Below are 16,442 nucleotides of genomic sequence, written 5' to 3' on the forward strand. Positions count from 1 at the left end.
ATTTTAATCGGTCACTATCATCTCAAAAGGGCTATTAAAGCAGAGTAAACCCTGCTGCATGTGTCCATGTTCTCTTCCTCTCTCTCTCTCTCTCACACACACACACACACACACGCACATGCACACACACACACGCACACAAGCTATCGTGTAAATTTTGATGAACGCATCCATTAGTTGTCATGGCAACAAAGACAAAGGTTAAATCGCCAGCCAGATGAGACCCTGTGAAAATTGCAGTAATATCCCAGATTATTGGCCATACTTATAATTAAAATTCCCCGCTGTCCGATTGGAAATGAGACCCCCATCACTTTACATATGCCACACATCTGTGACAATACAGGCTGCTAATTATGATGAGTGCTCAATTAACATAATGTACACTAAGGAACTCTTTGTTTTCTGTTGGATCAAAGTTAATAAGGTGCAGGTTGACACAGCAGGCATTTTCTTTTTTTTTTTTTTGGTTCCTAATCAAGTTTAGGTTGTTAATATGCCTTTGAAGCTCTGCAGTGAACATTTGCCACTTTAGTAATAGACTTAATTCCTTTCTGGGAATGAGCAGGAATGATTTATAGCTAACAGATTACAGAGAGACCTGTCTGTTGCAGCACTGACAGCCAGTTATGACTCACTGATAGACACTTATGGACGTCTTTGATTTGAATCATTGTACATGCATTACCAATTAGAGTATCAGCTTAGTACTTCCCCCCCATTGCTAATGGATAGCTGCAGTCTATCCCTGCACAGTGTTGAGTTACCCACTGTACTGGCCATATCAAGTACACGGACACCCAATCTAGTCATAATAAATTACAACTACAGTTGAAAAGCCAAGGTTCTATTTTTTTGTGGCCAAACATCAGAGCGTATCTGAAACCCAATATGTAGGAAAACTTGGATCTCAGTCAAAATAAGGCACAGAATGAGTCAGCCACCTGCTGTTAAATGCGGCTCACAGTTCTTGGTTTTGCTGTAATAGTTGTTCCGTCAGTTGTATGCTGCTGCTAACTACTGACAGTGCGATTTTCAACGGTGACGAAACTGGTGAAAGGCTTTTAGCAATGTGGCACAAGATTAAAATCCAAATCCTTTTAGAAAAATTAACGTGCGACCATACGCCACAGTTCTCTGTATATCATGTCAGGAGAGCCCGAGCAATGATCAGAAAAACCTTTCAGCTGGGAAGAAAAGCTGTTTGGCTTCAGAAATGTCTCAGCATTTATGGCAGATGACTGATGTGTCTGTTCTCTGTAGAAAGCTGTTACTTATCCGGGGGTAGGGATCATAAGTCATGGGTCTGAGGAGGCGCACACAGCGTTAATCTTTAGAGCTGAGTCACAGTTTGATTAAGTGTGACGCCAGGTAGGAGCGTTTCCGGTATTACCATTCAGGACGTACGCACCTGTAACCCCGGAGTGACATTTCAGCTAACGAGATTGAGGAGGACTGAGGCAGGAAGTGGAAATGAAGGGAAATAAAACTGAAATGTATCCTCCCCCTGAACTCATACAGATTCTGAAAATGCACTCAAGCGCTTGAGCTCCCAAACTAAATAACAGCATGTTGTATTTTCAGCCCGCCACATATGCTCGGTGATTTTCAGCTGGCTCCTCGTCCAAAAGGAAGCCACAGATGGAGAAGATGCCAATTGTCTGCTGGATGCTGCCTGTGTGCTGCTGGATTTCCTCTCGCTCTTCAGTTTGGCAGGAGATCTATTGCTGGGTGGATGTGTGCTGATATGTTGACTGTATTATTACATCAATTATTTGGCGAGGGGGAGGTCAAAGCCACACCAGCATCCTGTTTCCAGAGAGGCGTGCTTTGTGTCTAGCCCTAGGCCACAATTAAGGCGAGCAGGGAGCCCAGATTCAATCACATGCATCACTCCTGTCCAACAGAAACACACTGTTCCAAACCCAACACACACTGCTATCAGAAACCATGCCCAAAGCTATACCGCCTGATAACAAAAGCTTGAAGGAGCATGTGGCCAGACTGTGACCCCTGTAATTATTCATTATGTCAGGCCTGTAGATCTTTATGATGCCTCAAACTTCTCTAAAAAGAATTAACATGTGAACGAGCTCCATGTGGTGATAGAGCGATAAACACGAATGACTGTTGAAGGTGAACATACCCTCGGAAAGTATCCAGGGAGAGCAGACGTGTTGGTTTAGCTTTAACAGCACCGTGTGCAGTTTCACTAGCATGTGATTCTTCCTGGAGAAAAAACAGCAGGGAGACAAAATAATGTCAACACTCACTGGGATAAAACACCAGTGTGGGTTACTTAAGGGGATTTGACAATTACCAGTGCTTTAAGCTCCATTCATTGTTGCACTTTTAGGGTTAAGGTCGCTTAAGCAGATATTTAAACCCCAAATCAAACTTACATATTTTTCATATCTAGATAGTTTTCTAATCAGCAAAAAAAAATCAATAAAGTAAGAAGAAGAAACACTTTTGACATCTAACAAATCATAAAGTTTGATAACACAAATGTTCCAAAAACATGAAGCACAACACTCTGAGTTATTCTTAAGCAGCTTAATGCTCTGCTTTATTAACTAGGTGCTGCTGTCTGTCTTTGCTTGCTGGCCAGTTAATGTAAAGTGGGCTCATTTCTTTAGATTTTACTTGGGAAATGGGAAAACGGGGGCAGAGTTTTGTTGACCTGTGATAAAATACATGGAAATACAATACATGAGGGATAAACTGCACTATTCCTAACAAGCTTTAAAGTCAGTATTTGGTACGGTCACCATCATGCTGAAAATTCATTTTCTACATTGATACTTGCATCAGTTTTTACAAGATCCTCAACATCACCGACTGAAATGCAACCTCAAAACATGACACAACCTCCACCTTGTTTTACAGATGGTTATAGATAATCATCTCTGCTGAACTCCTCCAAATATATAAAAAATAAATAAAAACCATGGATTCATCTTTCCATAAGACTTGATGTCCTACCGCAGTATTTTCTCCTTGTTTCACTTTCTTAAGAATTTTCTTAAGAACATGACAGTTTATGTATGTAGCCTTTCAGGCCTGTGACTTCTTCTTTTTTCCAGTTTCTTTACATTTTTAGGGACATCCTGCAGACCGTGCCAAGATGTGCCATGTTTCCAGCTAAAAGCTGTTTGGGAATTTACCTCGTCAGTGTAAAAATTCTATTTTATGTCATGTGTTTTTGTGACAGGTTGAAAAAACCTGGATAACTTTTGCTCAAGAGCACTTTTAAAACATTGCAAAAACGTCTGGCTCCTTGGAAGCAAAATATAAAGAACTAAGTGGAGACTTTTGCACACTGTACATAAAATGGCAACACATTTGGCTTTTTATTTGTAGGTAGCAACAGGTAGCAAACTTGTTTAAAAATACTGATAAAGTCAAAGGTTCACTGCTTCCTCATTCACAACTCCTCAAAATTCTCTCCGCCCCGCGTCTTCCCCCCCTCTCACTGTGTGAAAGGCAACATTTCGATGACTCTGGCCTGTTGCCCTCTCAGTTGGATTAGCCTGGCGTGCTGGCCTCCATGCAGCATTTTAAAGAGCCAGAGCAGGAAGACACCCGCGCTAATATGTCGTGATGGATTTGCGTGCCATCCAGACAACATATGGAAGCCAGAGACATTTTGCTTGAAAGAATGAGAGGAGCTATTCATGTTCACTGAAAATACATGGCAGCTCTTGCCATGAAGCCCGATGATTGGACGGATACAACACTGTATCGTTTTCTATGTAAGTCTGCTGTGTAACTGGCTCTGCTAACATTTATATCAATCACTCCATTAGTGTCTCCCAAACGGCTTGATGACTGGAGCCTCAGAGCAATTTTAGAATGCATCTCGGGCTGCATAGCCGGCCAATGATAATGGTGCAGTTTAACTGCTGGATCAAACAATATTTGATTACCAGAAAAAGGTTTCTACATGAAAGAGATTGTGTAGTTACTTTATATTTTGTATTTCAAGAACAGTAGCAAAGATTTACTGTATATTTAAAAAATAATTTGCTTTTTAATTTAAACTCATAATGGACATACTTTGAGCTGTTTATGACTTATTTAATCAAAATATAATCTCATCTGACATAAAAAAAAATCTAATGTAATATATTTATTAGAAGCAGCATTTAACTTACATTCTCTTCTGAATGCTGTGGGCCTTGGCAGCAAATAGTCTTTATAAATTTTGATGTACAACGCCTCCTGGAAAAAGAAAAACTTTAGGCTGCCCGGTTCTGATGGAAAAGCAATCAGTGCAGGATTCTTGCAGATGATGTAAAAAACACACATGTACCTGCAGATGTAGGGTATCACAACGAATAACAGAGCGATTACAGCCAGCAGGAGTGCTGCCACCAAAATAGCTGGAAAAATAAGTAAAAGGAAATCATTCTGTACCATTCTCTGTCCATGTCAGAAACTTTATACACTACATCTCTATCAGACCAGGATCTGAGTGGGGATAAAGGGGATGACTGCCAGTCCAAACTGTCTGCTATACTAGCCTGTGGGCTCCCCTGTGGCTGTCTTTCAGTCAACCAATGTCAAAGGGGATCCCTCAAGTGACAAACAAGAACCTAATGAAAAAGTCTTGGTTGAGCCGCCGAGGAGTAATCACTGCGGGTAATCTAACCCTGTAGGCATGTGAAAATGAAAATGTAAGGCTGTGCTGGAACAAGGATGAGAAAACAATGACTTTGCCAGACTGCCGGAGGGCAGCACAGATAGGAGCAGGGTCAACTTGAGGTTTACAGTGCAAGAGGGCACAAACACTGTAGCGAAGATGGATTTTGTTTGCCCCCCCCCCCCCCCAAAAAAGGAATAGAGCTCTGAAAGCCACCGATTTGCAAACAAAGGGAGATATTTTACACCTGTAGTACTGATTATAAAACTACCTAGGCTTTATGAAATCTCCACATGGTCTTCTTTCGTCAAAGCACAGGAGAGCAGAGTACACGCAGTGGAAGAACAAACAAAAAGATGCCATTTTAAGCCGAGCTGAATCCACACAAGGACATCCACTCTGAACAAAGAGCGGTCACTTAATCTCCTCGGAAAAGTCATGGCATCTCTGGTGTCCATTCATAAAAACACCACAAAGCTCTCAGCGCATGAACCACATTAGAGCTCAGCCACAGACATGCTCGCTCCATCAGTAACCGTTGGTATAAATAGAAAATGAATGGTAGACACTGAAACAACTGAATTAATTTGAGTTCATTGATGTATAAAAGTCGAACAAAGACTTAATAGGAGTCGATCCTGTAGATTTCCTTGTAAGAATTAAGGGCTCTGCAGGTGACTTGTGGTCTGTGGTGTGATACAAAATACACTACTAACACGATTAAAGGGTGCATCTGATAGCAGCTTCACAGAAACATATGCTTAAAGAAATGATCTCATGCTGCTCTGTGGCCAATCAATCTCAGACACTGAAGTAAACTTTTAAAATTCCCTAGCAGAGCACCTCATACCTTTCTTGAGCTGCTGACCAGACCGTTACTTAAGGTGAACAATTCCTATGGGGAGTTTGTATAATCACCGGTCTGTGGAGCTAATGGAAGATCATCATACTGTGAGAGGTGCAGTCACACTGACCATAACAGATAATGGCTACTTGGCCTTAAAAGTCTGATCTACAACATAATCTGCAATATTGTTAAGTAGTGTGTGCATTATGGAGAGAGGCGCTTTCAAAATCCCATTACGCCCTAATCCTTCCACACTCCCTAATGTATTACCCACAATGCTCTACGAGCCAGAAGCAGGCCTTCAAAACAAGCAGAAAAGCTTTTCTTTTATCCCTTTTCAAGAAAGCGAGTCTGATCTGATCAATACACATCATGTCCCAAGAGATGGATGAGAACTGCTGCTCAGTGGATGTGGACAAAAGCAGTGATTCTCCTCTTTGCTGACTCAATTAATGGGATCAAAGGCTTGGCTGGAGTTTGCAGACAGGTACCTTTGCTGTCACTGCGCCCTCACAGCTGAATCCCAGCAGTGTCGGTCAGGGATTCAAAACATGGAAATTTGTCCTCATGTATTTTTCAGTAGTGCTGCGTACTTACGCAGATAGGCATTATTTGGTCTTCTATCCACAATGTGAGTGCAGCTGCGATTATTTGCATCTAGGGTGTAAATCCAAATAGAGTAGTGACCACCTTCCTCATACGTTTGACTCCATCTGCATGGAAAAACAGTGAAATAGTCACAAAGTCTTAAAAGCTCCTATTTGATGCCCGGTTAAACTGTTTTCTTTAAAAGCACATTGCTGCTCTCCTGCTGCAGTAGCACAACTATAAAGCTCAGGAGCACCACCTAGTGTCTGAAGGCTTAAAGTGCATGCCCCTGTCTTCTCACCGTCTCCAGTTTCAGGCCCCAAAAAAAACATCCCTGTGCAAGACTCGCTCATATTGATCCACTGTTGGGATGACATACTAGCTATCACTTGGAGTGTTTTTTTCAAACTGGGAAAAGTAAATCAATAGCAACACAGGCTGGTTAGAGACCTCAGCATTGATTTAAGAAGACCCAGCCCTTTGAAAGGACATAAAAAGCACAAAGGCTTTTCATGGTGCACCATCGCTTAGAGGTGGCCCCAAAATAGAAAGCTTTGCCCTCCTGTGTGGGATGTTCTGGGTGTTTATACATATTAGATCTGTCCTAACTGTTTAACATCCCAGCTGATTCTTCCCCAGGACATGTGGCTTTCAAGCTTTAATGAGCCCTTTTCATCAATATTGGAATGTCAGGTCTTATTAACCCCAAAACAGCCTGTGATCAATACACTGTGAGGTGGTTTAAGGGAGGGCATAACTCAGGTCCAGAAAATGGGTCAGGGTTACTCCTCCAACCCTGTAAATAATTTCACAGGCTGCTGATGCAATCATGTCACCACACTATATTATATCTTAAAACAAGAGCAATGCACTTTCACAGGCAAACAAGCAAACGAGAGACAACTTGCATCTAATTTGTTTTAAGTACCATCTTGAACAAATGTTTAACTTGTTACCTGCAAAAGGTTGCATTCCTGGTTTGTGATTCCACTTGTACTGTCAGAGTAAATTTGGTGCTGATTATTGCAGAAGCATTATTGTTGTTGGGTTTCACTGTGACCAAATGTTGGTACAAACACTGAAAAGCAAAACAAATAAATAATAATTAAATGGGCCTAGCATTAACTTAATAAAAATGAATAATTGTTTGTAAGTAAAAGACTAATTTGATTTAATGATTTAAAGGAATGTGCAAAAAGGGAAAAAATAGTACAATTCAGACAAGCTAGAAAGTCAATATTTAATCTTCCTTTAATCTTCAACACAGTCTGAACTTCTAGCTTCCTTGTAATTTCTTTAAGTAGTCTGTTGGAAGAGTTCTTGAGGCTTCCTGAAGGAAATTGAAAGCTCTTCTTTGGATGTTGGCTGCCTTTTGGTCTTTTCTCTGTCAAGATGATCCCACACTGCTTCAATAACGTTGAGGTCCGAGCTCTGAGGAGGCCAATCCACGACTGCTAGTTTTGCACCGTGTGGTTTTTCTATCCAGGTACGCTTTTACAGCGCTGACACTGTGTTGGGGATCATTGTCGTGCTGGAAAATGAAACTGTTGCCCATGCGATGCTTTCCACATGGTGCTGCATTGCGGATCAAAATTTGATGATTCTTTTTTGTGGTCATAATTCCATAAATTTTGACAAGACAACACTATCGACTGAAACGCAGGCTCAACTAGGATTTGGACAAAATTTGGATTCATCACTCAGTAAGACCTGTTTTTGTGTAATTTGGCATTTCTCAGCCTTTCCTCTGTTTCTTTTCTTGGATAATTTTTTCTAGACAGCCAGCCTTCCATTAAAACAATTTCTCATAAAACTCCTTCTTCTTCCTTTTCTGTCCCCCACTTGTCCAGTTTCCTTACACTTTTTAAGAACATGGAGCAATATGCCACGTTTCCAGCTAATAGCTCTGGGAATCACCTTGTTGATTTTTATGAGAGGATGCTATTAACAAAGTGCCTAAAGATTAAATTGAAAATTGATTCTTTGTCTGTCTTTGCCTGTGTAGACACAACACTGGTCCATCCCTTGAGTTAAGTGCCTTTTATATGCATGCATGATTCATAGGTCAGTGTTAAGTGGTTTAACAAACAAAACACATTCCTCTGGAATTGGTCAGGACTGAAAAAGAGTGAAAAAGCAGCCAATGTCCAAAGAAAACTTCAGAAGGCCTGGAGAAATATTGCTCAAGAACACTTTAAAACATTGCAAGAAAAGTCTGGCTTCCTGGAAGCAAAATATAAAGAAATGACAGGTGGCTCAAAAACAGTTGCACAGTAAAATATAATTAAAGGTTGGATGGTAATATAATGTGCAGAGCAGTGAATTTACAAGCCAAGACGGCCTACGTATAAACAATAGGTCTCCTCATTGACAAACTAAGTTGGGAAACACCCAGTGATAATTCCTTTCCAAGACTGTATGGAGTGAGTAATAGTGTTACGGTTTTACAGGGCAATCATAGAAAGCTTATTCAATATGAAATTACAGCATGGTTTAGTAATCTAACAATGCACTAAAAAAGCATGGCTGCAAATGAATTTTCAGAAATGAAAAAATACAAGTCCATACAGAGCCTGCCTAAGCAGGTACTTTACTTGTAACATCCTCTCGTCTCAGGATTCAAACATTTGACATGAGGAAGCATACTCAAGGTTCAAAGTTCAAAAGGTATCATATGTTCCAGCCTCCATTATGCTGCTGAACAGCAGTGTTAAATTATTCAAGGAACAGCACATACTTGGACTTTAAGCACTAAATTTTTATTACTTTATGCTTGTCTTGTTTTTTCATACAGGTTTATCTGGTTTTACGTATATTCATATGTCTCGTGATGTTTTTATGATGTTCCCTTTACGTTTCCTGATGTCTTTAATAATTCATGGTTGCTTTTTCCAGCAGTAACTGTAGCGCTGTACCCACAGCACATTCCTCTCAGAGACAATCAAGCTCATTTTATAACAAAGGAGAGAAAATCACACATTTCCCTTATGTGAAATTTGACAACAACTTCACAGTGAATTACAATGTTTAACTTTACTGCATCTGTATGTTTGCTAAGATCAGTTTGCGTGACTATAAACTTTTTGAGGAACTGAAAGCGATTTTCCTGCTGATGCTGTGTCTTAATAAAACCACAGTGACGGTGGATATTCTTTACCTTGTAGCAGTAATCTGATGTGTAGGAAGCATGCACTTCTTCAGTCAGCTGGTTATGAAATATGAGCAAAGCCTGATCCATTTTCAGATGAGAGCCTGCATAGATTTAACACAGGCCTGATTTATTAGCTGAGAGTTCTCTTGGACATTATAAAGACAAGATGACAGAACATGGCATCTAATCACTATCACCACTGTGAGCGTGACACTGACTAAATTCCCATACTGACATGTCCATTTGTTGTAATTCAATTCAAACCAGAATTAAGGAGACCGAACAGTGACTTTCACAAGAAGATCAAAAGAGTATAGACAGTACAGTTTTTGCTGCTACTACCAGGACATTTGTGCACAGATGCCTTCACCAGAGCGATCCCCACCCTCCTCACCATTTTCGATGTGTCCTCCGATGCCGCTGGTAAAGAGGATTAACAAAGTTAGACTTGCATGTAGCAGCGTCCTGGACTCCATGTTTCTAGCCGTAACCAGCCTTGTCTACTGCTCATCTTTATAACTCTCACAATATAACCTGTGGTCAAAGGGCAGTATGCATACGTAATTGTTGGTTCCCTTTTCATGTGCTGTTTTGTGCTTACATTTAAGATCACATGTAATCATTGTCATGATTTGACATGAGGGATGCTAAGTAAAATCAGACTAATAATCAGTGAGTTTAAAACGGTCACAGGTATGTATCTGTGGCTCTGTATTAATGCCACAGTCAGCAGACACTCTCTGTTTCACCCCAGTCTAATGGTTTTGTTCTAAATCACAGCTAACTAAATGGCTTTAGCAGCGCTCTCATTTCCAGGTCCAGTCAGCTGTTAAATGCTGATCTCCTGTCACATCCTCTCCCTGTTTTCATTCCATTAACCACTTCATTTCTCTGAGCGCTCACAGTGACAGATGAGTTCACCGGGGCAATCTAACAAGAGCGGGTTGTTAACCTTTGACATGAACTCTGGTAAGCTGAAGAGCCAACCTCCTTTTTAAATCTGATGTCAACTGGAGAAAAGACATTAATATCAGCAGGTAATTATTCTTAGGATTAAGTTCATGTTTGATATGTGTGCATAAAAGGTACAGTGTCTTCTCTCTTCACACAGCAAACACTGCTGCACTGGCCTTTGTGCTGAATCGTGCTACAATAGCTGGCCTAATGCGTGCCTTGTGCAACAGATGATAGTTTATGATTAAACCCATGCTGATAGGTGGTTGAATAGCTTAGCAGCAGTGAGGATTTTTGCTCAGGCTCCTGCAAGGGCAGCTAGGCGGGGACCATGAATGGATTTATTCCAGTTGCTCTCACTGGCTCCCACAGCAGATTTGCATCTGTGCAACAGGCTGCTGGAGCTGAATCTCCCCTGTGCATGAAAAGCCTCTGCAGACATGGTGAGTACACAACCTTTCTACACTGTCTCCCACATGGAGCTGTTGACATTTCCTCGCTGTCACAGGTAGCACTCTGCTCTACATTATAAGATTTCATTGCAGACTGACATTTCAGGTTTTCAAGCTAGATAAATACAATAAAGTGTCATGCATGCTAACATGAGTTTGGAGGAGGAGAGATGTTCACAGCAAGCCACGGTGAGGTTTGTTTGAAGTTTGAGGTTTTAACCAGCGGTAATCGTTTCTGTAGTGCCCATTCATGCCACAGATCGAGCAGATTAGACCGTTGCTATGATACCTGTTGTCACTGCTCGGTCTGAGGCTCTGGTCCTGACATCTGTCTGCTCTGCTGGTACATAATTGTGACTGCTCAGCTAGGGACAGAGCGTTCATGTGTAGATTGTGCAATAAAATGCTATCTATTTGGACGATGTTATGCAATGTTGACTCTGCAGGGCTGAATGAAATAAATTTCACTTTGAACCTGTGTTGTGACCCTGCATCATGTGTTAGAGGAAAAGACCAACCACCACCACCCCCTCTCCACCACCACATGCCTTTGAACCAGCTAGATTTTTAAACTAGGAATGTGGCCTCTCATTGTTTCCAGATGGTTTCCTCTACAACCAATCAGAGTTTGTGTTTGTGAAACTGCCCCTCTCAAATCTGCTGCACTGTTCCCTCTGCTCTGTCCTCACAGGCTGGTAAGGTCCAAGCTCTGACTGAAGAGGAGAGGGCCCACATACTCCCCTTGCTACGCAACGCTCAGTGGGTGGAGGTCGTTGGACGAGATGCTATTTACAAAGAGTTTATTTTCAAAGACTTCAATCAGGTTCTTGCATCATTGTCAAATATCACTTTTAAACTTAAATGACCCATATAACCGCTCTACCTTTTTATTTTAATTTTTGTATTTCTCCCCCTCCAGGCTTTTGGCTTCATGTCCAGAGTGGCTTTACATGCAGAGAAGTTGGACCACCATCCTGAGTGGTTCAATGTCTATAATAAGGTACGCAAGCCTAATAATATATGAAAATAAGATTACAGCCTATGGGGTGGGGGTTGTTTTCCTGGCACTGTGGACAGCTGGCTTTTGTTACTATAGAAAAGCCCAACATTGGGATCATGAATTAGCTTCAAAATGACCTCTCTTAAATGTCATTTTTGCCTTAAAACAATAAAGAACATGTGTTTTTTGTTTTTGAATTTAAAAAGTATTATTTATTTTTTTAACCCAGGGTTAGGGGAAGATGGGATAAGCAATTTTCACCCAAAGCTCTAAAGCACCAGATACCTAGTCGACACCAAATGTCAGGTAAACGACTAGCTAGCTGTGAACCGTTTAAAGATGGCAGCTGCAGGTCTCTTCGTCGGGAATTTAACCCATGACTGTGTCTGAAAATTGTGCTAACAGACTTTTCTCAGCGTCAAATGTGTAACCGGTTAATTACATCCATGTTACACGGCAGCCAATTTAGCATGAAATTGTAATTTAACACAGGTGTTACTAAACGCGTGTCTTGTGTAGGCACGAGCCCTAATTAATGTGATTAATACCACGTGAGTTTCTCATTTCCAAGTCAAAATGGCTTTTGCTAAACTTGCAGTGTTTCCTGTTGGGCACTCAGGGTGTCGTCTGGTTTTTGTCAAAACCTTAAAGGACACTTTCCCAGGGTCTTACCTTGTGCTCATGCTTCACCTGTAATGACTCCATAACAAATGGCGGCAAAGCTCTTTGTCGAGTGGTATTTTGAAGAAAACTCATTCAAATTTGCATTGATTCACCACTTTGTGCATTCTCCTTAACGCAGGTCCAGATAACTCTCAGCACGCATGACTGTGGAGGGCTGTCCCAACGTGACATCTCTTTGGCCACCTTGATTGACCAGGCATCTCTAATGTGAGCAGAATGTCACCGGTCAAGGCAGAGAAAACTAAAGTGCTCTTCACATGGGTTTTTATTTAAAGGGGGGTGGTAATTATAAGCTTAAGGAAATGGTATAAATTCCAATGGTACATTCATCTTTCTGTCCCAACTATAGGCCCATTCCTGCCAGAGCGCAATGGAGCGATGCTCCGCCAAGTTCTCAACAAGCGAAGAAATAAAATACTGTAATTGAACTAATCTGGCTTAAATTTAAACGTCATTAAAGAATATCTAATGATCCAATAAACCAAACTGTATGGTCAAAGCTATAAAACTGATATTTGCAGCTTATTGCGTATCTGTTTGGAGTTCCCAGTCAAACTTTTTTGGGGGGCAGCATCGTATTTAAATAAATCGTACATACACGATTTACTAAGTGTATGTGTATACAATTAACTTCAAACTGTGCTGAAATTAATACCGGGAACACGTCTGACAGTAACTGTGTTACATTTGTTTTGCTCCAAATGATGAGGGTGCTAAAGCTTTGGCTGTCACACAACCATAAGGATGGTTAATACAGGCAGCAAGTTCATTTCTTGACAGTGATCTGAAGGGTTCGCGATGTTTCAAGGTGTTGGTCAGGTTTCCAATCAGACTGGTCCATCATCACATGACGTGCAGAGAGGAAAACAGTAATGTGCGCATGCAGCACAGTAACTTCATTAACTGGGAGTATGGTCAGGTCCTGACCGTAAATGAGTTTGTTCGTCTACACCGTATTGTACCGCAGTCAAGTGAGCCCTCACATACGACGTCACAGTCAAGATAGCCGCACCTAAAATGTTGTTGCACTATTCTTACGCATATTACGGTACGGGTGCCGAATGGCTTAGAAACGCGAGTTTTCTGTATACTGGCGTTTCACGATTTTACTGCTCAATCCACTTCGACTTTTGAAATATTAGCAGTTGATATATAACAAATTACTTTATGATTCTCACACTGCACATTAAAAATAACAAAAAATGTTATATATTCTGTAAGAGTTGATAACATATACAAAGCATTGTCTTCTCACTATACTGTACATTTCTGTTCACATGACCTTATGCCCAACTAAATAAAAATTGCTGTACTGTATTTTTGATATTGTGGGGGGTTTTGTGTTGTTGTTTGCTTTGGGTTTTTTTGTTACAAGAAAATTGTTTGAGGTGCCGCTAATATTTCACTGGATTCTTCCTCTGAGTTACCTCCACTCTTCCTCCTCTGCCTCACAGCCCAAATAATTTTACAGTTTCAGAGAAAATTAACAGTAAACTCTACTCAAATTATATTACAATATTCTCATCTTTGAACTGATAATACAGGGAAGCTGTAAGAGGTGACGCCAATATTTCACTTGATTCTTACTCTAGGTCATCCTCACTCTTCCCACTCCGACTCACAGCCCAATTAACTGTATGGTTTCAGAGAAAATTAACTCTACCCAATTTACATATTCTCAACTTTCAGCTGATATTACAAGGAAACTGTAAGAGGTGATGCCAATATTTCACTGGATTCCTACTCTGGATCACCCTTCCTCTTCCTGCTTACAGCCCACTGAACTGCCCACAGAAAATTCTACATAGAGAGATAGACAGATGCTGTATTTATCCTGCCACATAATGAAGAGTTATTGTACACTTTTACAGAGAGAACAATAGGAATGATTTCCTGAAGTGTTCTTCGTGGCTGAAAGTTTGAATCAGTTAGAGGGAGGAGCCGTGCTTCTTTACAAGGGTGGAATGGAGCAGGTGTGATGGGTTGTCCATAATTTTAGTGACCTCTGACCCTTGCTGACTCAAACTCCTCCAAATTCTCACCATTGGTGTTTCTAACCTTGCAGAATAATTTGTTCTTCCATTTGAGATTTCATTTACTTTATCAGTTGAAATTACAAGTTACAGCGCGCTGGGCATCAAATCACGTCCGTCAGCAGTTTGAATATTGTGAAAAAAGAATAGCATATATGTACATTATGGAGTGCACAGTGTTGAAGTTCCGGTAGGTGAGAGCGAGGCGTCTATGAAGTGTCACTGTTCAGCAGTCCGATGGCCTGATGGAAGAAGCTGTCCTTTAGTCTGCTGGTTCGGGACCGGATACTGCAGTACCTCCTGCCTGACGGAAGTAGTTTGAACAGTGTGTGACTGGGGTGACAGGAGTGATTGATCCTCCCTGCTTTCCTCTGACAACGCTTCTTGTACAGTCATGGCCAAAAGTTTTGAGAATGACACAAATATTAGTTTTCACAAAGTTTGCTGCTAAACTGCTTTTAGATCTTTGTCTCAGTCGTTTCTGTGATGTACTGAAATATAATTACAAGCATTTCATACGTTTCAAAGGCGTTTATCGATAATTACATGACATTTATGCAAAGAGTCAGTATTTGCAGTGTTGGCCCTTCTTTTTCAGGACCTCTGCAATTCGACTGGGCATGCTCTCAATCAACTTCTGGGCCAAATCCTGACTGATAGCAACCGATTCTGTCATAATCACTTCTTGGAGTTTGTCAGAATTAGTGAGTTTTTGTTTGTTCACCCGCCTCTTGAACAAGTTCTCAATGGGATCAAGATCTGGGGAGTTTCCAGGCCATGGACCCAAAATTTCAACGTTTTGTTCCCCGAGCCACTTAGTTATCACTTTTGCCTTATGGCACGGTGCTCCATCATGCTGGAAAATGCATTGTTCTTCACCAAACTGTTGTTGGATTGTTGGAAAAAGTTGCTGTTGGAGGGTGTTTTGGTACCATTCTTTATTCATGGCTGTGTTTTTGGGCAAAATTGTGAGTGAGCCCACTCCCTTGGATGAGAAGCAACCCCACACATGAAAGGTCTCAGGATGCTGTTGGCATGACACAGGACTGATGGTAGCGCTCACCTTTTCTTCTCCGGACAAGCCTTTTTTCAGATGCCCCAAACAATCGGAAAGAGGCTTCATTGGAGAATATGACTTTGCCCCAGTCCTCAGCAGTCCATTCACCATACTTTCTACAGAAGATCAATCTGTCACCGTCAACAGCAGTGCCGTTGACGGTGATGGGGGTATGTGCTTCTCTACACATCTGGAAGTCTACTATCTAGCACACCTGGATGTGAACCAGCGGTCTGCTTCACAAAAAGGATGCCCCTCTTAGCAGCCAAAACAGTTTTATACCACAACAAAAACAAGTATTAGTATGACTATCTTCTGGATAGTGACGCGGCGGTCCTGCCATTTCCCCCTGTGGATCTTCTCCTCCACTCCGTCCACGTCTCAGCTCGTTTGCATCTGCTACTTTCCTGGAAAAAAGAAAGAAAAACACCTCCCTAGCCGAACCTGGATTATTAATATTATCTAGCAATTCTTAGCCGGTTATTTTGTACCTATAATGAACAAAAATATAAACGCAACACTTTTGCTCCCATTTTTCATGAGCTGAACTCAAAGATCTGAAACATTTTTTACTCACACAAAGGACCCATAACTATCAAATATTGTTCACAAATCTGTTTAAATCTGTGTTAGTGAGCACTTCTCCTTTGCCGAGATTATCCATCCCTGCCCACAGGTGTGGCATGTCAAGGTGCTGATTAGACAGCATGAATATTGCACAGGTTTCCCTTTGGCCTTTTATTGTGGGCGGTCTATGTCGGAACTGGGTTGACGACCAGGCCGCACAATCTTCATATCTGGGCCTCATCTAGTGTCCAGAAATCCAGCTGTTACACACACATCTCAGGTTTTTACTTCTCTGGAGGAAACGCACCACCTGCCTCTCTTGAACAGCTGTCTCAACAAGATCACACACCTCCCATCAGTTTTAACCGGTTACAAATTCACTTATTCTGCAAGGAAAAAAGCGAGGAACAGAGAGAGCAGGAGGGAACCTAAGTTGAAACTGTGCACAGACGACTTTAAGATTT

At 41.3% G+C, this 16,442-nt stretch overlaps 2 protein-coding genes across 3 annotated transcripts in view; one reads left to right on the forward strand and one right to left on the reverse strand.

Moving 5' to 3' along the window:
* The window catches only part of si:dkey-192p21.6 (heparan-alpha-glucosaminide N-acetyltransferase), a 27,987-nt gene extending 15,543 nt beyond the window's left edge, over positions 1 to 12,444 (reverse strand). The window contains exons 1-8 of one of the 2 annotated variants that reach the window (XM_004559626.5): positions 12,310 to 12,444; positions 9,626 to 9,651; positions 9,238 to 9,332; positions 7,037 to 7,158; positions 6,090 to 6,205; positions 4,316 to 4,385; positions 4,158 to 4,224; positions 2,147 to 2,229 (exon numbers count right to left, since the gene is read on the reverse strand). In XM_004559626.5, the coding sequence (XP_004559683.1) occupies positions 2,147 to 2,229; positions 4,158 to 4,224; positions 4,316 to 4,385; positions 6,090 to 6,205; positions 7,037 to 7,158; positions 9,238 to 9,332; positions 9,626 to 9,651; positions 12,310 to 12,320 (590 nt within the window). In that variant the 5' untranslated portion in view covers positions 12,321 to 12,444. Of the gene's footprint in view, positions 1 to 2,146; positions 2,230 to 4,157; positions 4,225 to 4,315; positions 4,386 to 6,089; positions 6,206 to 7,036; positions 7,159 to 9,237; positions 9,333 to 9,625; positions 9,762 to 12,309 lie in introns of those variants that run through there. The other variant, XM_023153545.3, reaches the window with a different exon arrangement.
* On the forward strand, positions 10,470 to 13,638 carry pcbd1 (pterin-4 alpha-carbinolamine dehydratase/dimerization cofactor of hepatocyte nuclear factor 1 alpha). The gene is made up of 5 exons (XM_004559627.5): positions 10,470 to 10,628; positions 11,329 to 11,460; positions 11,557 to 11,637; positions 12,440 to 12,528; positions 12,671 to 13,638. Exons 1-5 carry the CDS (start codon positions 10,626 to 10,628, stop codon positions 12,732 to 12,734), a joined length of 369 nt encoding a protein of 122 aa, XP_004559684.1. The 5' UTR covers positions 10,470 to 10,625; the 3' UTR covers positions 12,735 to 13,638.
* Positions 13,639 to 16,442: the final 2,804 nt, after the last annotated feature.

This window comes from Maylandia zebra, linkage group LG13 (genome assembly GCF_041146795.1).
Source record: "Maylandia zebra isolate NMK-2024a linkage group LG13, Mzebra_GT3a, whole genome shotgun sequence".
Lineage (NCBI taxonomy): Eukaryota > Metazoa > Chordata > Actinopteri > Cichliformes > Cichlidae > Maylandia > Maylandia zebra.

What these genes read in the sequence shown, in the direction of transcription:
- pcbd1 (XM_004559627.5), top strand. An exon ending in TTTTCAAAGACTTCAATCAG is followed by an intron (nt 11,461 to 11,556) that starts GTTCTTGCATCA and finishes CTCCCCCTCCAG; the next exon opens with GCTTTTGGCTTCATGTCCAG. An exon ending in ATTGACCAGGCATCTCTAAT is followed by an intron (nt 12,529 to 12,670) that starts GTGAGCAGAATG and finishes TCCCAACTATAG; the next exon opens with GCCCATTCCTGCCAGAGCGC.